The 25255-nt window shown below is 40.6% G+C and overlaps 2 protein-coding genes across 9 annotated transcripts in view; one reads left to right on the plus strand and one right to left on the minus strand.

The window, feature by feature from the left end:
* LOC103358266 (testis-specific serine/threonine-protein kinase 3-like) overlaps positions 1-24251 on the plus strand; it is a 30096-nt gene extending 5845 nt beyond the window's left edge. Inside the window, exons 1-6 of one of the 4 annotated variants that reach the window (XM_008283168.1) lie at positions 16869-17157; positions 19278-19423; positions 21033-21171; positions 21623-21730; positions 22895-23373; positions 23416-24251. In XM_008283168.1, coding sequence (XP_008281390.1) covers positions 19278-19423; positions 21033-21171; positions 21623-21730; positions 22895-23373; positions 23416-23821 — 1278 coding nt within the window. In that variant the 5' untranslated portion in view covers positions 16869-17157 and the 3' untranslated portion in view covers positions 23822-24251. Of the gene's footprint in view, positions 1-16868; positions 17158-19277; positions 19424-21032; positions 21172-21622; positions 21731-22894 lie in introns of those variants that run through there. The other 3 variants (XM_008283165.1, XM_008283166.1, XM_008283167.1) reach the window with 3 other exon arrangements.
* Positions 1444-12374, minus strand: LOC103358267 (uncharacterized). Of its 5 annotated transcripts, XM_008283170.1 has the most exons (11): positions 12125-12371; positions 9150-9180; positions 8423-8898; positions 7739-7798; positions 7544-7555; positions 7138-7395; positions 4609-4662; positions 2369-2404; positions 2216-2247; positions 2005-2021; positions 1444-1785 (listed from the first exon to the last, which is right to left on the minus strand). In XM_008283170.1, exons 1-11 carry the CDS (start codon positions 12165-12167, stop codon positions 1749-1751), a joined length of 1056 nt encoding a protein of 351 aa, XP_008281392.1. In that variant the 5' UTR covers positions 12168-12371; the 3' UTR covers positions 1444-1748. The 5 variants fall into 5 exon arrangements, with proteins under 5 accessions (XP_008281392.1, XP_008281391.1, XP_008281394.1 ...); XM_008283169.1 differs by having other exon boundaries at positions 1444-2021; positions 12125-12374; XM_008283172.1 differs by lacking the exon at positions 2005-2021 and having other exon boundaries at positions 2353-2404; positions 12125-12374.
* Positions 24252-25255: the final 1004 nt, after the last annotated feature.

A 25255-nucleotide genomic window follows, 5' to 3' on the forward strand; every position in this document is an offset into this window, starting at 1 on the left:
TGCTAACGTTAGCAGCGAAGACATTAGCGAAAATGTTAGCGTCTTAGCTGCTAACGTTCGAAACAGAGACGTTACGTTAGCGTCCTAGATGCTAACGTTAGCAGCGAAGACATTAGCGAAAACGTTAGCGTCTTAGCTGCTAACGTTCGAAACAGAGACGTTACGTTAGCGTCTTAGCTGCTAACATTAGCAGCGAAGACGTTAGCGAAAACGTTAGCGTCTTAGCTGCTAACGTTCGAAACAAAGACGTTACGTTAGCGTCTTAGCTGCTAACGTTAGCAGCAAAGACGTTAGCTGCTAACGTTAGCAGACGACGGTAGAGGACCTGCATCGGCACTTGTGGTTAAATATTTGCTTGAATACAGGACAGTTAGCCAGGGAGTGTCACAAAGACTTGTTTCTTCAGTTTCATTCAGTGTGTTGTTTATACTTGAATAAAAGCTTGAATACATGCATACAGTTTGTGTTACTGTATGAAAATTAGGAGTGAAATTGATGCTCGGGCGCAAACTACAATCTTGCCTAGGGCACCAAATTGGTCAGGGCCGGCCCTGCACTGAGCCATGGTATGGGTCCGCCTACGTCAAAGCTGACCTCATGTCCGGGCCTCCTTGGGGACTGTGCCACCCCTCTAGTCTGCCCTGAAGCACCGGCCCTGGCTGACATACATGAAAAACAAATACAGATCACGACTCCTTTGGTGATCTCCGCAAAGCCGTGTCGAGCATAAAGCCAAGAATGCAGCTGCTCTGTTCATACAAGCAGGCCCAGCCATCACATTAAATAGCTGTAGTAATTATTTTTCCATGTGGGGGCAGACAGCAGTGCATGTTAAGAGTGGGGGTCGCGACTGAAAAAGGTTGAGAACCACTGCACCAGGGTAACTTACCTTCAGCCTAAACTCAGCCCCATCCAGAAAAAAATATTTCAACTCAAACCATCAAGGCCTCCAGAGTCTTTCTGTTGCCCGTAGTTACTCCTGCTAAATGGGAGTTGTTTTTTTTCCCCTTTCCCCACTTTTGTCGGGTGCTTGCTCAAAGGAAAGCTGTGGGGTTTTTCCTCATAACTCTGTAATATGTTGACCTTGCCCTGACATGGTGTATGCTTTGATTTGGTGCTATGTGAATACAATTAAAAAGAAAATGTACAAATATAATCAGATTTGGGCAGTTAATGACATTAATAATTCTGTTGTTTAAAAAAAAATAAAATAAAAAAGTATTGTTCTAAAATGGGCATTTCCTCCTAATGATTATATTACAGTTAATAATGAATCTGTTAATTAATTAGCCTACACCTGTACTTACAATTTTCAGGATTTTATCTTCATGGTGTTGCTCTGCCTAAATTGAAGTTATCAGTATTTCTTCCACTGCTCACGACTAAATTAAAAACATCCTCTGATTCGGTATCTGTATTGTGAGTAATGACAGAACCACATGCTGCTCAAAGCGTTTTCTTTAATCGTGATCCGTACACACAGCGGTTTTAAGCATCATTATTAGATATCAATACATGATTAGCCAGCTGTTACTTTGGCATTTGAAATAGCCGCTATCAAGAAAAAAAAGAAGGTCCAGCTTCTCCGATGTGAGAAGTTGGTGTCTCTGCGATGACGATAAATATCGGAAGAATTCTGACGACCAGGTGGATTTTTATTATTTTTTTTCTATCATGTCAGACAAGACGATGGCAAAGCAAAGCGTAGCAAGCTGGGTCCGATGGGCACGCCGTGGAGATGATCACGATCAGGCACTGTTGTCTGTTGTTGGCCTTTTCTTAGCCCTGTTTCAAAAAAATAAAAAATAGAGAAACATGTGAAGATATATTTAATAAACATACTTTATCTGTCTCACTGCTAGGGAATTTTTTAATTTTAGAATATTTGAAACTACTATATATTTTTTAAAGAGATTAAAGTGTAAAAACCAATGATTTTGTTTTAAAATTTTTTATTTTTTTTTACTATGGAAAGGATAATAAATGACTGGGTCATAAAAGTACCTGTTGCACTTCCAGCACTGAAAACAACAAAGAATAAAAATAGATTTAAACAGTAAAATCTAATTTACTTTATACAGAACACGCAATCATTTCAGTGGCTTTGATTACATTTTTTGTGGAAAGCCCTAAAATACAGTCACTGACACAACTTAGTTCCTTTTTCTCAGCTGAATGTGTTGAAAGTTGTGCGGTCATTCTGAGTCACACTTACACAGAAGATCATGAAGGTCACCAACACTCCAGCTGTTAACAAAGAGAGAAATGCACACTGCTGTCATGTGGAGTCAAGCTAGAGGATTCAGGCTACTGGCCAACGACATTTTTAAGACTCATAAGTATTTAATTGACCTTCAGTCGTACATACCAACAGCAATCAGCCCCAGACGTTCACGGCAAGGACCTAAAAAGAAGGAAAATGGTTAGAAGAATAAAACCACCTGATTATTTATTCATATTTAATGCACTGTTTATTTGCAATGTTGGTGCAAACTGTCTAAGCACAACTAAAGTTTGCATTATTGTATGTGTATTTCTACATTTACTAGAACATAATGCTGCCGCTGTGTTTTTCTACTTATGCAAAAAAGAAAAAAAAATCTGTGCTGTATACAAATTAATCTGCATAATATGAATACTGTGAGTCAATATTTCCAGTCTTGAAAGGATCTGTGCAGTACCACTGGCAGGCGCAATACTGTAGTTTCTATAATTAGTGTTTATGTTAATTGTTTGCACTATTTTTGCTGCTGTAATCCCCACATTTCTTATCTCATCTCAACTAAGAGCAAACCCTTCCTATAATCACCGCTGTGTAAAACACTAGAAGTTGTCCTTGAAACCAAAGCCATACTGACGATTCATTTAGGGCAGGGGTGTCCAATCCTGGTCCTTGAGAGCCCCTATCCTGCACGTTTTAGATCAGGCGTGTCCAATCCTGGTCCTCAAGGGCCATAGTACTGCATGTTTTAGATCAGGGGTGCCCAATCCTGGTCCTCAAGGGCCATAATACTGCATGTTTTAGACGTTTCCCTCTTCCAACACACCTGATTCACATGATCAGCTCATCATCAAGCTCTGCAGAAGCCTGATAACGATCCTGATCATGTGAATCAGGTGTGTTGGACGAGGGAAACATCTAAAACATGCAGGATTGTGGCTCTCGAGGACCAGGATTGGGCACCCCTGCTTTAGAGAAAGATACTGCATGTGTATATGAAGATACGATACTGTTCAGTTAAAATAGTGCTGCGAATTGTTTTTAATTTAGCACACAATAAAATGTGTTTAAAGGAAAGGGATTCCTTTGGATGCACAGCATTCATGATGAACACATTCGGGGCCCGACCGATTTATAGCCCTTTTCAAAATACTCATCGGCTGGAGTTTTGCCGATATATTCTTAATTTCTAATAAAACAGTAAATGCTGTTAAGTGTCACAGTCGCTTTCGTACATTCATTTTGTACAATTTGATTTAGGAAAAAGACAAGTATGCTCCAAGGCAAAAGCGTGTGAAAAAAACCACTTCAGCAAAACCACAAAAGCTCCGTTTTTGCTGCTGCTTGTTGTAAACAAGTTAAACTTTGCTCACGGAGATGAAGAGCTGAGATAGCTTATGACTGTACAGCGGTGACATCACTCACTCTGACACAAAGTCTGAAACCAAAAACCCCCATAGAGCCTCACTCTGCGGGTTTTACATCCAGTACAACTGGTGGCTATATTTCCACAGAAAGAAAAATGCAAGTTTAAAATAAAATACCCCACATTGCAGACATATCTGTTCGGAAAACTTTTTGTTTGTTTTTACTGATGCATGTTATGTTTAATGCTTTGTTGCATGTTTTTCTTCTTGAAATTCCTCTCTGTTGTAAAGTTAGACAAACACTAAAGGACAAAGTGTAATGGGCATGGGCAAGAAGCTATTTTATTCACTATATGTTTTTAATATTAATCGGTTAGCGGATTATTTTTTTTCTCCAAATATCAGAATCGGCATCGGCCTCAAAAAATCCATATCGGTCGGGCCCTGAAACACACCACACTGTCTTCTGACCAACTGTGTAAATGCACTCACGGAGCTGTTTGTGCCTTTGTGATCATTTTTGCATCTCTTTCATATCTTCTTTTACTTGTTTTATTGTGGGTGTTTTTTTCTGATTTTACATATTACAATTCTTTGGGATAAGACCTGTTCAGTAATCTGTCCACGGTCATCATTCAAAGTGTGAGAAATTATGTTGTTTTATGCATCAGGGGTTGAACCATTGAAGACCAGATGCACTTATCGATGAGCCTGCAAAACTTCAGGATTCAAATTATGGCAATAGCTGTACGTCAGGTGGCTAATTTTTCTGTTTCCTTTAAGTCATACTAAAAATAACAACACAAAAAAAAACTTTATACAGAAATCTGCCTTTTTTTTCTTGACTCACCGGAGCTAGAGCGGTGAAGACTGAACAACCTGATCTAATTATTAACCTTAATACCTTCTGAGGCTGCTGGGATGTTTTTTGGTTTTTTTTGACATGTTGCGTAACCCATGACACCAAGAACTGATGTAATTTTGAGAACAAAGGGTGCGCTCCTAATGAAGTACACTTACAGTCATCAGGAATCCCTCCTTCGACTTCCTGTCCAGGCTTCTGCTGCTGGTCGCCTAAAGAGGAGGAAGGAAATGAAAATTAGCATCAGCGACTTTGGAGAAACGGCTGATGTGTGATAGTGTGTTGCATTGATTTTATTGTTATTGTAATAATACAGTGGCGCTTTATGAGAGTTTCATGATGACACAAACTGTTCAACTTCATGTTCCAGTTACATATCGTATGATGCTGTAAATTTACATCTCTGTTGCCGTAACGCCAGCTTTGACAGGGGCTTTATCGTCAGCTCTGGAGGCTGCAGTTTTCCTACTGAACTGTGTTCCACGACCCACAGAGGCGTTTCTTCCGTGTAGCCTTCGTTGATTGAACAAGTCAGTACAGTTATAGCGGCGAGAAATCAGAGCCTCTAAAATGATCTGTCAAGCTGAATTTAGTCAGACTGTTTTTTTAGACTGCATTGGTTTTAAGCTGGGCTGCAAGGTGGCACAGTTGGTAGCACTGTTGCCTCGCAGCAAGAAGGTTACCGGTTCGCGTCCCGGTGGGGACACCCAGAATCTTTCTGCGTGGAGTTTGCATGTTCTCCCCGTGCAGCGTGGGTTCTCTCCGGGTTCTCCGGCTTCCTCCCACACAGTCCAAAAACATGTTGAGGTTAATTGGTGATTCTAAATTGTCTGTAGGTGTGAATGTGAGTGTGCTTGGTTGTCTGTCTCTAAGTGTAGCCCTGTGATAGACTGGTGACCTGTCCAGGGTGTCCCCTGCCTTCACCCTAAGTCGGCTGGGATAGACTCCAGCCCCCCCGCGACCCTAGTGAGGATTAAGCGGTGTATAGAAAATGGATGGATGGATGGTTTTAAGCTCGTTTGTCTGTCACAAGGCGAGAACCAAGATCTTGTGGTTTACAATCATAGCAAGTTTTCTCAGGGGGGAAAACCCTGATACCTGTAAAAGGAAATGCTAGAAATGCTAAGAAAAAAAACGTTATGTGAGTGTTGAATGAGAACTGTATGTAGCTTTAAATTTCTGAAAAACCTGCCGTTATGGCTCCGTTTCCAGCATCTTATGACCAGCCTGTGACCAAAACCAGAAAGATATTAATGTTGATTTAACCCCTCAAAACCCTCTCCGTCTGTCAAAGTTCTGTTTTTGAAAGAACAGCCGCTTAAATGTGAATGTTTATTAGTTGTAGTTTTTTTTTTTTTTTTTTTTTATGATAGTAGAAGGACTTCTTTCTTTTTCTTTTTCTAATGTTGCTCAGACAAAATGAAGTCCCTCTGCTGCTACTTTTAGCTGTTTTAACGATATTAGCTGTTGGATGGTTCAGAACTTCCTGCAGTTAAACGACTCCACATCAGACCTCATTCTCTTCAATCCTAAAAAATCCCCAGAAAACAGCCTTACCGCCAACAGTCTCATACCATTTTGCAACAAATGTTCAACCTCTTACCAAAAACCGATGTGTCCTTTTTGACTCAGACCGCAGCTCCGCCCCCCATAGGAATAAAATCATCCTGTCTTGTTTCCTCCAGCTAAGAGCAATCTGGAAAGGGTCTTCCATGCCTTCATCTTCTCCCGTCTCGATTACTGCAACTCCCTCTTGTGTGTCATCTTACAAAAATCCATCTCTCGCCTCCAACTTGTTCAGGATGCAGCAGCTCGGCTTCTTGCTGGTTTTAAGACATCACTTCTCCCCCTTACTGGCTTCTCTCCACTGGCTCCTTTTAGAATTGATTTCAAGATTTTATTCATCACTTTTAAAGCCAGCCAGGGCCTTGGCTATATTTTAGATATGTTAACCCCGTATATATCCCCACACGCAGCCTTAGATCCTCAGGTGGGTCCCTCCTCATCGTTCCAAAGGCGACCAGGCCTTTTCTGTGAAAAACCCTCGGCTTTGGAACGACCTGCCTGAGGAAGTAAGGCTCGCAGATTCAATATCTTCTTAAAGCCCACTTTTAAAGATTCACTTTCGAGTGATGCTCGTTTTTATGTCTCTTTTAGATTTTTGCCCGTTTCTTTGCCCTTTTTTTCTTTCTTAATCTACTTTTATCTTCAGCTTTTATCTTCATTCCCTTCTGTGATGTCGTCTTTTTTAATCAGTTTCACTAGTACACCTTTCAATAGTGACCCAGTCTGTTGTTTTCCACTTTTATGGTGTGTATTTTTATATTTGAGTGTTTGCCTGTAGTTATTATTATTATTATTATTATTATTTAGCTCCTAAAAGCCTATGTATTAAAGTTACACATTTGGAATTTTTTTTCCAAGAAACTTCTTTTCTCTCTCTCTCTCTCTTTCTCTTCTTTGGATCTTCTGCCTCTTTATACCCTCCCTTCCCCACTCACTGCAACCCGTGCACACAGCTCACCTGCGATTCTTGTAAAACGTCTGAAAGTGTGACTTAGTTTTTTGAGACTTGTCATTGGTGCACTTTGTTTTTAAAGGCAGAAATGCTCCACAAGGTTAAAATAATAATAATAATAATCATTTTCAGTGGAGGGTATCTTTAAATACACTGATGTCATACTTACACCCCTTAGTGACGGTCAATGTGACGCCGTCATGTTCTGGCTGGATGTCAGTGACGCCCTCTGAGCAGCTAATGTAGACGATGGATTGGACGTGGCACACAGTGCAGGTGGCGGCAGCCTCAGGAGTCGGTGGAGGGATTTTAGGGCACTCTTGGATTGTGTCATTGATGCCTCTCTGGTACAGATTATTGTCAGCAGTGCCATATATGGCATTAAGGTCTCGGCATTTCTCGTAGTCGTTGCAGGTAAAACAAGCAGCTGCAGCCCAAAACAGAGAAAAATATTAATGATTAACACAAGCTAAAGAGTTAGAATTTAAATTTCAGGATGAGTGCGTTTAAAGAGTTCTTGCTATGGTATTATTTGACTTTTGAAATTTAAAATGACTGCATCTTGGGTGTCTTACCAGATTTCTTGGCTGGAGCGTGAGTGACAGGAAATATATGGTGGGGGGGAGAAAAAAAATCAAGTTATTGAAAAAATACAGCATGGTATTAGTCAAAAACAATTAGCATAGTTTCTAGTAAAAAATATTCTCAGCTCCTATTCAAGACAACAAAACCTACAAAATCGAAACACTCAGTAACTTTAAACCACATACCAGGAAATCCCTCACAGACGACAACGTTCATGGACAAAACTACCACTAAGCGCTGGAACACTGGAAATACAGATGAGAAAAATGCAAATTAATTCTCTTCTCTTCAATAATTACTGTTATATAGTCATTTGCTCACTCAGTCGCCGCTTTCTTAGGTAGGTACACCTCTTCATAGGCAGACTTACAGACAAAGTAATGCTCATAAGGGTAATTTTTCATTTTGTTTTTGGACCTGGCCTTAGAAGTACTTCCTGGTTTTAATATTAAAGTCACACCGATGATGTACTGGACTGCACTATATTGACGGATGCTCCTAATGCTCTGCTCCCTCGTGTGCAAATGTGAAAAGCGAAAATTAAAAAACATCTTTCAGTAAAATGCAGCAGGCCCAGTACAACATACCTCAAAAATACATACACATACATACACACATGCAATAGAATTTGCACAATTCGGACAATGTTGGCAAAAACTAAACACTCTGAGCTTTGTGAAGGTGGAATTTATTGTCAGAGTTGTCATAGCTGATGTAAACACAGTGCATATTGCCCAGTATTAATTCAATAATAGTACACTGATGTGTTTATTATGCAATGAATGTGTAGTTACTAGTTTTAAAACTCTGATGTGCTTAATAGATGTTTCTGTTTGCAACAATAGCAAAATAATTAAAAATTTACTTACTTTTCCAGTTGTTCTCAGCGCCAGCTCTCTTCCTGTAACGGCTTCGTTTTCTTCCCCTTTTAGGAACCACTGCTGCACGCTTGGCTCGGTTTCTTCCTCCGGCATCCATCCCAGGGTCCATGATGCAGCTCGCTCCTCCCTCCGCCCCCGTAATGGCTGTTGTTCCGGGTAAAGCCTTCAGTGCTTCTTCGTCTTCCTTTCGATTGTCTCGCTGACCTTTCTGCGGAAACTGTGGTTGAAGTTTGTTTCCATCGACCACAGATAAACCGCTCGGTTTTACCAACTCTTGCACAACAGGCTCGGACTTGAGACCAAATTCAGACGGGGGTGGCGGCATTGTCTCGGACATTTCAGACATGTGCGCTTCTTCCTTAGGTATGGGTCTCACTGTTCTGCTTTCCTCTTCGACAGACAGAGAGCTGTCGGTGTACTTCTCACAAAACTTGTGCTTCATTTTGGAAGAGAGGCCTGCATCACTGTAATATGAACAAAGAATGCGTTCTTTAATAGACTTTGAAGGACTAAAGTGAGAATAAAAGTGAAATCAGTTAAAGCGGATTATTATATTTTACTAGATTAATGGGAACAAATACAGTTAACATCAAAATGACAAAAGACATCAGCTGACGTCAATATGACTCCAGTTGTCGCTTTGCATGACATTTACACCAAACTTATCTTTTCGGTTTAAAGTAATAATGGAAGAAAAAAAAAGAGAGAAACATACCCGCTCTCCTGTGTGTGTGCCTGCTCGCCACCTTTAAGTAGAAAACAACACAGTCATGCTGCTATTAATGCTTTCCATATACAGATTCTAATCTGTAGCTAAGACTCCATTACAGCAAAAAGCTATTCAAACTTATTGTGTATATATAATGACCTCATCGGCAATGAATCACAGCAATAAAAATTACATACAAGATATTTCCAAAATGATTGTTGTAGTATAAACAAAAGGAGCCTATTAATGCCTGAGGGGATTTTTGTACTACAACAACCTTTAATAGCAAAGTTATTACACATTTTATGACAGAAATATTCATAAAAATTACAATAAACCATGAATGGACGCCTCAAGCAGGAAGAGAGAAAAAAAATTAAAATTAAAATTAAAAGTTAAGATTCCATTACAGCAAAAAGCTATTCAAACTTATTGTGTATACGTAAAGACCTCATCAGCAATGAATCACAGCAATTACAGAAATATGCAGAAGTTAAATAAAAGTACGCAACCGAAACGCTGCTCGGCATTCTGAAAATTCAACTGCGACATCGGCAGCACGTGTTGCTTCATAGCGTCGTGCTAGATTGTTAAAATTTAAGCTGCAAAGACAAAGTTGTTGTTTTTTTGTTCTCCATTTCAAGTAATGAAACCTGTGATAAGATTAAACCTCATCAGACCAGATCAAAAGTCCTTCTGCAGCAGCATGAGAATGAATGAGCGCTGCCTCAACCAGGAAGAGAGAAAAAAAAAAAAAAGTTAAGATTCCATTACAACAAAAAGCTAAAGCCTCATCACACCAGATTAAAAGTCCGTCTGTAGCAGCATGAGAATGAATGAGCGCTGCCTCAACCAGGAAGAGAGAAAAAAAAAATAAAAAGTTAAGATTCAATAACAGCAAAAAGCTATTCAAACTTATTGTGTATCTATATATATATATAAAGACCTCATCGGCAATGAATCACAGCAATTACAGAAATATGCAGAAGTTAAATAAAAGTGCGCAACCGAAACGCTTTTGCCATTTCAAGTAATGAAACCTGTGATAAGATTAAACCTCATCAGACCAGATCAAAAGTCAGTCTACAGCAGCATGAGAATGAATGGGCGCCTCCTTAGCCAGGAAGACAGAAATAAATAAATAAATAAATAAATAAATAAAAAGAGATAAGATTCCATTACAGCAAAAAGCTATTCAAACTTATTGCAGGCCAGCTGACAGCCTTCCCTGGGCCCGGGACAAGATGATATTAGATGCCCCACTCACCCACATCTCCCCTTTTCTTTGCTCCTTCTCTCCTGTTGCCTCCTGTTAAGTTAGCTGGCCATAATGACTGAGCAGCAAGCTCCTCCCACTGCACTCTGACGCTCGCTATCTCTCTCTCTCTCTCTCATCCGTGGTCTGACTCTGTCCCTCCTGGTGGACCAGCGGCTCCACCGTCACTCCATCCCTCCCAGTCTCATCCAGTTAGGTAAAGTTAGAAAGATATTCGCGGTTCCCGTGTCAATAAGTAATTAACGGAACATTGCTTTCAGAAAAAAACAACACTTATATCTGAAGCCAGTCAAGCTACAGCTCCATTTTAAACATTACGAGCCGCCCTTCGTACGCGACGACTTCAGTTGACTACAGTGCGCTGTCGGTTCTGGCTCAGTCGAGCAGGGACCGTCTACAAAGTGCAATACTGAAGAGAGACGCTACAAAAAAATAAAATCAATCGTGTTGCCAAGGAATAGTGTGGCGTAAAATAAATCACCCCACACAACAATCCATCCAGGCAGGTTACACTACCATAATTATTTGGGGAAAATATGGTTTTATGTAATTTTTATGAATATTTCTGTCATAAAATGTGTAATAACTTTGCCATTGAAAGGTAGAAGAGTACCAAAATCCCCTCACACATAAATTAGCTCCTTTTGTTTATACTACAACAATTATATTGGGAAAATCTTGTTTCGTGTAAGTTATATGAACTTTATAGACATAAAATATGTAATAACTATGTTATTAAAGGTTGTAGTAGTACACAAATGCCCTCACACACAATGGGGCTCCTTTTGTTTATACTACAATGATTATTTTGAGAAAATATGGTTTCATGTCAAAAGGACATCAAATTTTGATCAGAGGTCAAACCATTTTATGTTAGAGGTGGGGGTGGAGGACAATTCCAAAGATATTAAGGACAGTTCAGACGAAAACAAATTAAAACGTCTAACTCAAATATTGCACAGTTTCTTCCCATTAATAGCCCTTCTTTGGGGAAAAAAAAATCCATAATTCAATGAGGGTCCAGTTCTGCCCCCCCTACACACACACACACACACACTTCTTCCTTCTCCTCCTTTCCTTTTCTAACTCAAATATTGCACTGTTTCTTCCCATTAACAGCCCTTCTTTGGGAAAAAAAATCCATAATTCAATGAGGGTCCAGTTCTGCCCCCCCTACACACACACACACACACACACACACACACACACACACACACACTCTCTCTCTCTGGGCCCAGGCCCTATCGGCTTCCGTCTTAACCAGGAAGAGAGAAAATTACATTCCATTACAAAAAAACGCTATTCAAACTTATTGTGTATATATAAAGACCTCATCGGCAATGAATCACAGCAATTACAGAAACATGCAGAAGTTAAATAAAAGTGCGCAACCGAAACGCTGGAATCGGCATTCTGGAAATACGACTGCGACATCGACAGCACGTGTTGCTTCATAGCGTCGTGCCAGTTTGTTAAAGTTTAAGCTGCAAAGACAAACAAAGTTTTTTTTTGCCATTTCAAGTAATGAAACCTCAAACGCTGAGTAAGATTAAACCTCGTCAGACCGGACCAAAATCAGGCTGCAGCAGCATGAAAATGAATGGACGCCTCCTTAACCAGGAAGAGAGAAAAAATAAAAATAAAAAAAACCTCCTGCAATCTGCTTAAAACTATTAAATGATTGAATTTCAATGAGCAAACTCACTTTGTGGCTGAGGATGGGCAGAATCGTCCGTTGGGTTGGCCATCGTCCTTAGAACAAACAGTGGAACTTAAATAGTTGCTCTCTTCCCGAGAATCGCCGGGGAACTGAGAAAATGACTTCTGACTTCTTCTCTTAATCATATTATTTCCTGTTGACCTGTTTCACACTTCAGGTTTCGGTCTCCATCTAGTGGCCGTCTCTACCCTAAACATTGTTTCCTTCTGATGTCTTGTCACGGTTTCCTTCACCTGTATTTGTTAAATAAAAAGCTCAGACATGATTTTTCTTTATAATTTAATTTCTTTCTGAGGTGCTCTCTCTCCTCAGAGGTCAGTGCATCTGCAGTTACAGATTTTTTTTTTTATTTGTTTTGTGTCTTGCTTTATCACAAGCCTAATATCTTTAACACACAATGTAGAATTTGCACATTTATTTGTGCACATTTTGCTTTTAGTTTGAACTTTAGCCGTGTCCCTAATTGCCCTGAGGAAGACAATCACCTTTCTCCCTCTCTCACCGCACTGCCCTTGTTTTCTAGTTTTCGCTGTAACCACGGTTTCTGGTTTCGTCACAGATACAGTGCATACAAGGCGTGGCAGCAAAATAAAAAAAAGAAAGAAAGAAGACTGAAAGTTTTAGCAAAAGCAATTACATTTTTTTTTCTATAATATCTTTATTATGAGTTTTTTTTTTTTTGGTAATTTTACAACAGAACACATAAATGCAAACACCCATGCATTGCACCGTCGTAGCTCATTATATATATTTGTCAAGATTTTCTCAGCATAACAAAATAAGATAGAAAAAAATACATGAATAAAAATCAGTAAATAAAAAACGGTTAAACAAGTAAAAAAAAAAAAAAATGCAGAAATGAAAAATTTTAAAGTAGGTAAATCAATAATTACAATCATAACATCAAAATGGAACAGATAGAATACAAAGGCATTATTTTAAGCAGGTCTCACGTTCTCCTTTGTCAGCATGGCCATGTTCCCAGAGTTGGTTGAAGTCCTTCCGTTTACTCTTGTTGGTGTGTGATACTCGTTCCAGTCCGATGCAGCTCGGCAGTTCCTTTCTCCACATTCCCAACGTCGGTACCTTCCCAACAGAGCGTAATGGCTCTCCTGGCATGTGGAAGTCCATAGTCCAGCCTTTATGTCTTGGTTTGATGTGTATGGAAAGTCCTTTGGTTACACTCCAGGTATGCGCAGTGGATGGGGGACATTAACTTCAGATGTTTTAAGAAATCTTCCCAGAATTGTTTGATTTGTTTCCATAAACAATGACATAGAGTGCCTTTTTTCCTTTAAACATTTAGAACAAGTGTCTGGGATTTTAATCGTATGACGGAGCATGGCAGGAGGTATGTGCACTCTCATTAACCATTTATACTAAAACCTTGTTTTTATTGCTTGTTTCTGTTTAAACGAGCTTCATTCCAGTCCTCCTCATCTATATCCTCCTGCATGTCCATTTTCCAGGTGTTTAGCTTGTCTATACTTATTTCAGTCCTGTGTGCAACTAATTAATTCTAATATTTAGAAACATAGCCCTTCCCTCTTATGTCCAAAAGTGTTTTTTCCTCCAGTTCTGATATTGGTGGTGGACGCATTAGCTGCTTATTCCTTGATAGGTGTGACTTTTTAACTGCAAATATTTGGGGAAAAAAATGGGGGCTTTTTTTTGGAAGTTGATGTCTCTGACATAAGGAGTGAAAAGAAAGTAGAACCCAATCTTGTTCCATAATCTGAATCCTCCATCGTTACCCGGAGTAAGGGAGTGCGCCGAGAGATTATTGTCATGTGGTTTAAATGTTTACATGCAGAGGGCCGGACCAAGATAGTATTCCTAGGAAGGGGGTTTTTCCATGTGTTTCCTTAACGCCCTAATGTCTGAAGAGTACAAATACAGATTAGGTGGTAACACTGAGGTGGATTCTTGTTCAGTGCTTACCCAGGCTGGAGGTTTTGTTGTACAGAAATAGTTTGACGCTGAGGCTAGTTGAGCAGCCATATAGTACCACCTGAGGTTAGGAAGTCGGAGCCCTCCCCTCTCAAAAGGCAAGTTTAAGACAGAGTCTGGCTTTCCAAATCCATCCATCCATTATCTATACACCGCTCAATCCTTCAATAGGGTCGCGGGGGGGATGGAGTCTATCCCAGCTGACTCGGGGTGAAGGCAGGAAGCACACTCACATTCACACCTACGGACAATTTAGAATCACCAGTTAACCTCAACATGTTTTTGGACCTTGTGGGAAGAAGCCGGAGAATCCAGAGAGAACCCACACTGCACGGGGAGAACATGCAAACTCCTCGCAGAAAGATCCCGGGTGTCCTCACCGGGACACGAACCAGCGACCTTCTTGCTGTGAGGCAACGGCGCTAATTTCCAAATTAATCTGCAAAATAATTTGCTGAGCTTATCATAGAATCTTGTTGGCAGTGGCAAAGGAGGTGTTTGAAAGTAAGTATTGTGGTAAAACTGTCACTTTTATTAAATGTTTTCGTCCAATCATTGATATGGGCAATGCAGACCATTGGTCCAGTATTTCAGCTGTTCTTTCTGTCAGGAGGTCGTAGTTTGTTGCGATAATTGGATTAAATAGTTAAATAAGAGGACTGCAAGGTGGATCGGTGGTTAGCACCATCGCCTCGCAGCTAGAAGATCCCCGGATTCCCCCGGTATGACGCCTGGGATCTTTCTGCATTTAAATAAAGATGTACCAACACTCAACAATACGCCTCCAACACGTCTAACGTTGTATGTAATGTCTTAACTGTTCAAGTTTTTAGTATAAGTCATGAAGCTCTGCAGAAAATTTTTCATCTCTAATGTTGAAAGAACATAAAAATATTTGGAAATATCCAAAAATAACATTTTTCTTTCAACCAAAAATATAAAATTCATGCAGATCTCAAGACCAAAGTGTTTTTCCTTAAAGTCCCATAAAGGACATGATCTTAATGATGTGGCTTACCTTGATTTGTGATTTTCTGCTGCTGCCGTGGATACAATGACCTGAACGGGCTCTCAACATCCCCTTATATTACAAGCCACACCCCGGGGTGAAGGAAAACGAAAGCATTTTTGTCACCACCTTTGAGCAACATATGCATCAACATCAGCTGCAGCCAAATGACCTGCAGTAAGACATAAGCACAATAGACAAAAGCACATTTGCATAGTGAGCTTGGACGTACAGCTTATAGTTATTAGACCACCTGTTGTGTTCTTCACCAGCTTTTAACATTGATAATTTTGTTTAAAAATTCATCTTAATGGTTAAACAATTGCAGCATTTTCTAAAAGACATGAACAAAGTAATAATAATTTGATGCATGCAATAAACTGTTTCAAAATATGCCGTGTAGAAACTAAAAATAAAAAAAAATCATTCTAAGATGCCCAGAAACGGGCTGCAAGGTGACGCAGTGGCACTGTTGCCTCGCAGCAAGAAGGTCGCCGGATCACGTCCCGGTGAGGACTCCTTTCTGCGTGGAGTCTCCCCGTGCAGCGTGGGTTCTCTCTGGGTTCTCCAGCTTCCTCCCACAGTCCAAAAACATGTTGAGGTTAATTGGCGATTCTAAATTGTCCGTAGGTGTGAATGCGCTTGATTGTCTGTGAGAACTAAGCGCTGTATAGACAATGGATGGATGAATAGTTAAATCAGGATAGCCTCAGTCTACAAATATCTTGCATAATGTCCACCAGTGGTTTTTCGTACGTTCCTGTCTGGCTACTAAAATGTCCAGAGTCTCTAAAAACCATATTGTGAACATCCAGTTGCCCCCAGTGGAAGCCACAACCCTGAGCAGGACAGTAAGGAAGTGAAATTAAGTGAAATGGAATTCCACTGTAACAGCACAGCGCTGACGTTTAATACGAGGACATGGCAGAAGTTTTACCACATTTTAGGGAAGCTTGTGTCTCGAGTTGTTCATACAGTTACAACACAAGTAGTTTTGCAATCAAAGCAATGATTTACAGGCTTTTGTACAAGATGGAACTGGGAATTGTGGCACCGTGTTTTTAATGGTTGCTAATGACAGACTGTATAAAGTTCAAGCAACTGTTTAAAACGTCTGATAGAAGCAAAACACGTCACCCATTTGTTAAATGTACGTAGATGGGTGACGAATTAAAGACAAATCTGGGCAGATTAGGGGTCAAAAGGTCAAAACCATAGCCTGTCTTTTAATGTTTTTATGATGACGTTCCTTGAGCATCTGTTGACACGTCGTGCAGTCAGATGCATGTTCGTCTGTGCTGCTCGGTGCATATTCCTGGAAACGCTACATTAAGATGAGCAAGCAGTTTGACAGCAGAAGTTCTGTTTTTGAGGAAACTTTCTCACAAGTTTCCCTTCATGCTGACGTTGATTAAACTTTGAACTGTCTTCTCTAACTGCATGTTGACGTGTCAAAGCACGTCAAGAGCCAATCCTTGTCCCAAAGTTACGGATCCAACTTGCCGACTTCCCTTACCTGCCTTGTTCTAACGTGCCAGAGGCTGTTCACCTTGGAGACCTGCTGCCTCCTTCTATATTTGCTAATTCAATCACCTTTTTTCTCTAATCTTGCCATGCAACACCCAAAATGCATGCATAATTACCTGATGAACAAAAAAAAATTACCAAAGTTTGTACCATTTCTCCCATGGGGGCGCATGAATGTATGAACCAATAAAGCTAAAATGTGGTAATAGTTGTTGAGACAGTTAACCACAAATGCCAACAACTTGGCAGCGCTGGTGAAATAGTTTGTGGTTCACCAAACTGGGCAGAATTCCACCTTTGGGGACTGTCAGAGCATCTTGGCACATCTTCCACATCCTGGCAGTGGCTGAATCTCATTGGCTCTGTAGGACATTTGTTCGCTTTCTGACCTCCAGTCAGGCTGCTCAGGTACGGCCGCTCCGCTCAGCATCATGGATCAGATGCAGGAAGGCGTGGAAAAGGTATAAAGACAGACAAGCAGTCGGCTCGTGTTCAGACCTGACGCTGCCGCCTTTCCTCGAGAAGCGTAAAGGTAGGGGAACTGTTGTGTGGATTAACGTAGGACAGCACAGATTTAGTCACTCGTGTGTGAGTAGTGTTGAAATAAAATGTGTAGATTTTAGCTCTTGAAGAGGTTGTAATTAGTGCCTTTATTTAACATAACGTGTTTCCTCATTAGCCTTTCTGGTATTCACTGCTGTCTTGCAAAACCTTCAGTCTGTCCTTTGTTTGTGAAAATTATTTCTCAAGGTGACTGTGACTATTCGTTCTCATGCTATTAGACAATAGTTAAAACAAGACAGTACTTTTTTTTATACGATCCCACATTACAAGCAGCCTGCTTCTTGCAGCAGTCAACCCAAAGAGGAACTATTGTGGACTTTCTGGTTTGTCAGCTCGTCACTGTCACTGTTTTGTGGGTCTTCTTTCACTCCACATGCAGCTCAAAGTCTGTGTGAAATGGGCCACAGAAGGCTTTTATGTTAAAATTCTTAAAATGATAAGCCTGGCTGCAGAACCCTTATTTACACAAAGTTATGGCTCATTTATACAGTTATCTTGTCCTGACAGCTTTTTTGTTGTTGTTGTAGGTTATTACAGGTTTCACCACATCTCTTTAACCTGTTTTGTTCAGGTATTCAAGTAATGATTCTGTGGAACAACAACATTAAGTGAAACGAAAGAGCATTTCAGTCAGGTTTTCAGGCTGAGACACACCGTTCCCGGGAATTGGGGCGCTGAAACTTCAGTCTTACTCAATAGCAGCGGCACACCCTCCCGAAGAATGTTTTTTTTTTTTTTCCACTCATTTGGACACATTTGATGTGGCAGAGCCTCATAAGAAACTCAACCTTTGCTGAAAGATAGACCTGCCCGTAGAACATGGTGTTGAATCATGTGGTGATTCAGCACAGCACCTCTGTGGTTATCTAACAGTTTGGTTTGGTTTGTTGTTTCAGGTTTATTTGTGTTTCCTCATTCAGGCGGAGGAAACATTAAGATTTAAAAAACAGTACAAATTCTTCACTGCATGTAAATGTCCTGCATTCATATTGCTTTTACTGAATTCATTTAGGAATAATTGTTGTTCTTGTTGCAGCAAAGTGATGCTTTAATGTTTTCGTGGCGCTTTAATGCTGTAGCTGGTAGACGTAAAGCCTTATATACTGATGGGTCCTTCATGTACAGTATATTATCTACACATATATTTTATATTCATAACTTTATTTATGAAGAAATTCTGAGATCGATTTAAGTGGATTTTATACCCTCGTGAACAACCTGGTAGCTCTTTGCTATAATACTGTGATACAGGAGCGATTCACAAACAGGAAAGTACCCAAAATTAAAGCAGCCTATACCAGGAACCAAAGCCTGTCAAACAGAGACGGTGGTACCAAGAAAGCTAGACGCAGAGAGCGCCGGGAATTAGTATCAAACCACAAACATCAACACGAGGTTGTTTCAAAACTTCTATGAACCCAAACCTAGTGAGTCATGTTTCACCAACTTTGCAATGTTTGAAACCTTTACATTTGGACTTTTCTTCAGTGGCATGTGACATCAAGTGGAAATAAGAGAGGTCGAAACCTCTGATGATTAACTACATACAGTACAGCCATAGAGTGTATTTAAAGTCTGTGTGTGGTACTCACAGCTTTTACGGTTTGTAAATCACACAGACATTTTCCTCAATTGTTTATATATATATATATATATAGATGGCTGACAAATTAAAGGAAAAATAAAAATAAATGAATAATCTGGTAGAAAAAAACAACAACCTTTTTGCTCGGCGATTATTACGACCAGACACAATCTCAGGAGTCAAAGTCAAAGCCAGAGCCTTTCTTTAAAGTCGCTGTAGTCATTTTTTAAAATTTTATTTATATATTATCCTTTACTCGCTGCTGTGCTAGTCACATACATAGTTGGATGTGCTGCCAATGTATATTTAGGCCATAGAAAGGCTACATTACGATATTGTTGTACATCAGACCTGCTCTGCTTGAAGAAACCTGTTCACGAAGAAGCATTGCCGTCCTCACCAAACCGATGTTTGAAGTCCGTCGCTGTGATTAAATTCTTTAGTCTTGGCTTCAACTTGATTTTTAAATGACCTGACCGTCACTGTCCCGCCGCCTCTCTCAGATGGCGTACTCCACCGGCACGCTCGCACAGGGCGCCTTTGGGAAGGTGTACAAGGAGAAATACAACGACACCTGGGCTGCTATTAAGAAAGTCCCCCAACACCTCATCAACAGGAAGGACCTGGAGAGAGAATGCGACGTGTACAAGTAAGTAGCTTTGATAATATTTGCTGAGTAGGGGATTAACAAGGAAGTGTTCAAATAGATTTCCTAAGATGCTACAAGGTGAAACACGTAAGTTCCCAGTATTTGTAGAAGAAAAAAAAATACACCTGGGTAACTACCTGGCCTTCTTAGTTGGTGAACTGAAACAACAAAATGGAACATTTCAGACGCATGCAGTAAGGTCACAACAGACTCAGAAAACAAAAACAAGACACGTAGAACTGGTCTAGCAATGTGAGGAGACAATTTGCTCACCGAGGCATGGATAAAATTCCTGTCAGCACTTGTACGAGGAGATGTATCTGCAAGTATGAGGAAAGACAACAGCTGATGGTAGAATTATGAGGGAGCATTTACAGTAGCGTCAACAGGTACGAAAACCGGGGCAGTGAGGTTTATTTATATTGCACTGAAGTTAGTTTTGGTGTCATTTATTTTACATTTATGGGCAACACTTCGTCCAGTTAGCACCGCTGCCTCACAGCTAGAAGATCCCGGTTAGGACACCCGGGATCTAAATTGTCTAAATTGTCCGTAGGTGTGAATGTGAGTGTGCTTGGTTGTCTGTCTCTAAGTGTAGCCCTGTGATGGACTGGTGACCTGTCCAGGGTGTCCCCTGCCTTCACCCTGAGTCGGCTGGGATAGACTTCAGCTCCCCACGAACCTAGTGAGGATTAAGCGGTCCATAGATAATGGATGGATGGAACTTTGTCGGTCTATGGCTATGATAATTTAGTGCTAAAAGATATACCGCTATAATGTGGACTCACATTCTTCCGTAAGCTGGTAAATAAAAACATCAAGAATTGTACAGCTGTAATAACAGAAAATACATCTTCACAGGAATTTTTCACCTGCTGATAACAATACTGTACAACACTAAGACACCTTCTTCTCTGGTGAAAGTCAGGTTTGTCAGTATGGCGTTTTTTTTTCCACTCTAAAACTGCAGTGTACCAGTGACAGTCTCTGGGGTTTCACATGTAAGAAGTCTAAGGAACTATTCCTGTCAAATTTTATGGGACCTTCTATATCATTATTCCTCTACAGAACTGGTTTTACTCTGATTATACAACTTGCCTTTGCATAGAGTAGTTTTTGAGTCACTTGGGGAGTCAATGGTGTCAAGTTACACGTAAACCATTTCAGGCCGAAACAGACGATGTTCATGGAAAAAACTAATAAATGTGTCACTTTGATACACAGAGATAAGTGTTTAGGGGCTAAATTTGCGGCCATGTCTTATAAACCATTTAATAAATGTTAAGAAACTGCTCAGGAGGCTGTTTCATTATTATTGGTGCCTCCGATGTACAAAATGCTAACACCGGCATTTGCGGAGTGTAAAGTGTTGCCAAATGTATGCGTCTCAATCTGAACAGATGTCAGCATGGTGTATCCGTGCATCTGTGACCACATTAATTAAAAAAAAGTTGGTAGTTCAGCCACAAATGGTGCATTAAGGCAGAACGTCTTTGCATAAAGTTAGAGGATCTAAATGGGTTTAAAGCTTTTCGTCAAAGAAAACAGTGACTTGACCTGATTTGTTGGTTTCTCCTTCTTTTCGTGACTTGTCGCCGCCGATCTGCAGCAAGTCAGATCATCCCAACATAGTGAAGCTTCTGGGCAACATCACTCTGAAAGGCGGGAAATGGATCATTCCACTAGAGTTTATCTTTGGAGAGGACTTGGAGACAACCATCTTCAAGGCGTCAAAGTCCAAAATACAGGTAAGGTTACTATAAAAGTGGACAGAAGTAAAATGAAGAATGTTCACACCTCGAATACAGAAACTAGGGAAACTTGAATTGGTTATTTAACTGTGTCAAGGCAGGAACTCTGATTATAAGCCCATTTTGGCTGTTATTGCAATTTTTTTTTTTGCAATGTTTGCACAAAACAAGGCAGCTCGTTGATATTTGCGACACATTCTTGTCACTTTTTTTTCTAGAGGTCAAACTGTTTTCATGCTTAAGTTTAATAACTGAAAATCAAATCTGAATAAGATTCTATAGTTTAACGTGACAGAAAGCTAAGCCGGTAGTCTGCAACAGCCAGTTCTTAAATGTGTTGTGTTTGGCCTTTTAAATTAAGACCTGAATGAGACGTCTGCGCAACTCAGTAAAATACTTGTTTCACTCCAGCTTGGCAAAGTCTGTACTAAAATTTTCATCACGACAGTTGACTCCATCTAATCGAGGCAAAATCATCGTGGGCATGTGTGAAGGGTTGCTTCACCTCCACTCCAAGGACATTGTGCATCAAGACCTCAAGCCTGAAAACATCATGGTGAGTCAGATTCTCGGTGTAATTGGCGGCAACCACAGTTTTTTCTTGGGAGTGTGCCAGTTAAACTTTCAAGTGGTCACATTGGTACAAGTGCATGATGATGACTAAGCTGTGTTAGTGTCGCTGTAACCGGCACAGGAAGCTGCTCTGTTAACCACAGGAGTAGTAGCTGGATGTAGGACTTGTAGAACTTTGGTGTACTGCGCTATTTAGGCTAAAAAATGCAGTCTTGTTGAGCTGGCGTCCCATGCATAAGGGCTACAGTCCCCGATGCAGCGGTCATGGGTTCGAGTCCCGCTCATGACCCTTTGCTGCAGGTCCTTCCTCCATTCTTCTACCCCCACTTTCCTGTCTCGCTCTCTCTGTCCTATCAAAAAAGGCCAAAAAACATCTTTAAAAAAAAAAAAGCAGCCTTCTTGTGAAAAGCAGAGCACACCTGGATGTTTCCGCTTACAGAAAAGGGTTGATGTAAATGAAATTAATCGGTTTCATCTTGGACAAATCATTAGAAGGCCCGAGTTAACTCTTTTTAAAGTCACACACCACATAAAAATAATAACATCTGACTGAAGGATTTGGGTCCAGGTATGCCCAGTAGTTATAGCCGTCCCCTTATAAACTTCTTCTTCGCTGTGTCCCAGTGGTCATTGCTGTGTAGCGTGTGTTTTGTTCATTTCCATCTATTTTCCTGGAGGAAAATGTTGGTATGTCCTTCGACCATTTTGTGTAAGATTAAATATCTTAACAACTATTACATGGATTCAGTTGGGAACAAACATTCCTGATTCTCAGATAACTGTGGTGGTCCCCTGACTGTGCCTTGAGGGCCTCCGTGAGATCGACATTTCCAGTTTTCACTAAAACATCTCAATAACTATTAAATGATAGCTATTAAATTTTCAACACACTAACTGTATTTCCATTCAGGATTATTGGAGTTCAGATGTTTAGTTTGTTAGATTTTTAGCTAATGAACAAGTAGCTGTAAAATGAAGGAAATCCACCCGAGCGTCAGTTGTATTTTGTGTCCAGTGAGCTTTGGCAAAGGTCAACAAACACAGCAACACAAAACTTAGTTAACCGGATATTGTCAGTTAAAGCAGTATGAATTGTCTACTTAAAAAAAGAGAAAAGAATACACGCTAAACAGTGTTTGTCTATCAGGTGGAACACGACACAAACAGAGCGGTAATCATCGACCTGGGTTTGGCCAAGTTCTTCAGACGAGGTCTAAACTCTGCCATGGACATGGGCAACGAGGCCTACTCAGCCCCTGAGGTGCTGCAGAGGGGCAGCCAGCGGGATCAGCGTTCAGACGTCTGGGCCATGGGCAAGATCATTGCTGAGCTCTGCGCCCGGATTCGGCTGTACACACCCAGCGTCTGTCCTGCCAAGATCAAGGAGACTCTGAAGGATCAGCCCTACTGCCAAGCTGTGTGTAGGATGGTGGAGCCAGACCCTTCTCTGAGGTCCTCCATCGTTGGGGTCATAGGTGACATACGAAGGGCCGGAGGCACCAATACATCCATTCAAACAGAACACCTGAAGCTACCTTCACAACAGATTCATGCCAGAAACCGGTCTCCATCTCCAATGAACAGAGGGGCGTCTCCACGTATCCCTGATCCAACACCGTTAAACAGGGCGCCATCACCGTTTAACAGAGATCCAGCTCCTGTAAACAGGGCGCCATCACCATTTAACAGAGATCCAGCTCCTGTGAACAGGACGCCATCACCATTTAACAGAGATCCAGCCCCTGTGAACAGGTCACCTCTCAATTGGGAACGTTCACCCAGACCTCAACCTGCACTGCACCGCAATCCTTCCCCTCTGAAGGCAGAGGACAAGAACAAAAGCCAGGCTCTGGTCCCAGCAGGCGGAGCAGAAATCACAAAAGACTTTCTGAAGATGACTCTATACCAAGAAGCTGCCAAGGATCTTGGCTGCAACCTTCCAACAACGGGGAGGGTGGTGGTCCGGCGCTTCGAGGAGAAGAACGGGGGCCTGGAAGCATGGGAGCAGAAAGAGGTGGTGACTCGTGATGGGAAAATAGTCAAATACGATGACATCAAGTTTAACAGCAATTAGGAGAAGCTGTCAGAAAACAGTTGCATGTTGTGGTTGACTGGTTAGTTCAGAGTAAACTGACTTTGGGTTTCTTCTTAGGAGAGCTTTGAAAAGCATTTCCACTCTGCTAAAGAGTAAACTGGGATTAAAGTAAAGTAGGTGCTTGTGTTTTGCACATGTAAAAACTGAGTTTAAAAAAAAAAAAGTGACAAAGTTTAACTTAAAGATAACATGAAAAGACTTTTGTTGGGATGTAACATGATAGGCAGCCATGTTAGGCTTGTGATAGGAATTTGAGCTGCTTGTTTACTTGCCAAGACGACGGCATGGCGGGCGTGAACAGCCATCTGTGAATGTTTTTCAGCATCTGAATGTACAAGACTGTAAACATGCTTCACACATTTTGTGTACATTTATAAAAACATTCTTAAATACATGTTGCAACTGCAGAGCTGTTTTTGTGTCTTTGGGATGTGTTATGTTAACGTTTGTACCTAATTATGAGGAAAACCTGAGCATGTGATCAAAAACCAGTAGACAGTATTTACTAGTTTATTTAGCTCCAGTGTTGAGGTCTGCCACGGTTGGACTCACAAGTCACATGCTGCTATTGTGGGCTTGGATAATCTCTGGCTGATGAACACATTTAGAAACACTTCATGTGGTCCATATGTGGTATTTAAAATTCCCTGGTTTAAGTTATTGGTTCACACACTAAATGCTGTCTTCTTTTTTTTTCTCCAAAATGCCCACAATTTAATTCTGTCTCCCTAAACGTGGCGTATAACAGTGAGAAAGCACAATTTGATTCACTATACTTTACAGTTTTTTTGTTGATGGTGCTTATTTTGTCAAAACCTTTAATGTACTTTTAAGCACATTGTGCCGTTGCAACCGAATTGAGACGACACATGCACAAACCAAGTCTGGATCACCCTGAGAATTATCATGGTTTATCATTTATTATTTATTTTTGTGATTTACAGGTAAGTCATTCTTCCTGTGCAGGGTTTTGGTAATCTAAAAAAATTCCAGAATCTCAGTTACTTTCTGCTTTTGAGTAGTTCGCATTAGTTTTTTTTTTACAAACAGCAGCTTGTACAAAGGTGTCCAGAGACGTAAGGTAGACATAGTGCCGGGGATTTTAGGGGAGTGGAGACGCATCAGCTCATGGGGAGGAAACGGACTGAAACACTGATGACCTCTGGTGGGTGAAACAGAGAAAAACAGTTCAGAGTAAAACTATTAATTCTACTGGTTATACTTTATATTAACCCATGAATATTTAATTCATTTTTATTTATGTAAAACATGAGAAAACAGAGGATTTGCACCAGTGTTGTCAACGAGAGGCGGTGATATTAAATATACAACAATGGGAGGCAAGTAAATGAAGCAAATCTTTACATTTGAGACGCCAGAACCAAACGTCTTCACCACCTACATGAATAAAAA

The sequence above is a fragment of the Stegastes partitus genome, unplaced genomic scaffold, assembly GCF_000690725.1.
Source record: "Stegastes partitus isolate 25-593 unplaced genomic scaffold, Stegastes_partitus-1.0.2 Scaffold300, whole genome shotgun sequence".
In the NCBI taxonomy this organism is placed as follows: Eukaryota; Metazoa; Chordata; class Actinopteri; family Pomacentridae; genus Stegastes; species Stegastes partitus.

Bases quoted from the DNA above. Each gene is read 5' to 3' on its own strand.
- LOC103358267 (XM_008283169.1), bottom strand. From the start codon at position 12,167: ATGGCCAACCCAACGGACGATTCTGCCCATCCTCAGCCACAAA. The intron at 2,405-4,608 runs GTAAGTGTACTT...CCTTCTTTTTAG, and splicing joins AGGAGGGATTCCTGATGACT to GTCCTTGCCGTGAACGTCTG. The intron at 2,248-2,368 runs GTATGTACGACT...CTTTGTTAACAG, and splicing joins TCTGGGGCTGATTGCTGTTG to CTGGAGTGTTGGTGACCTTC.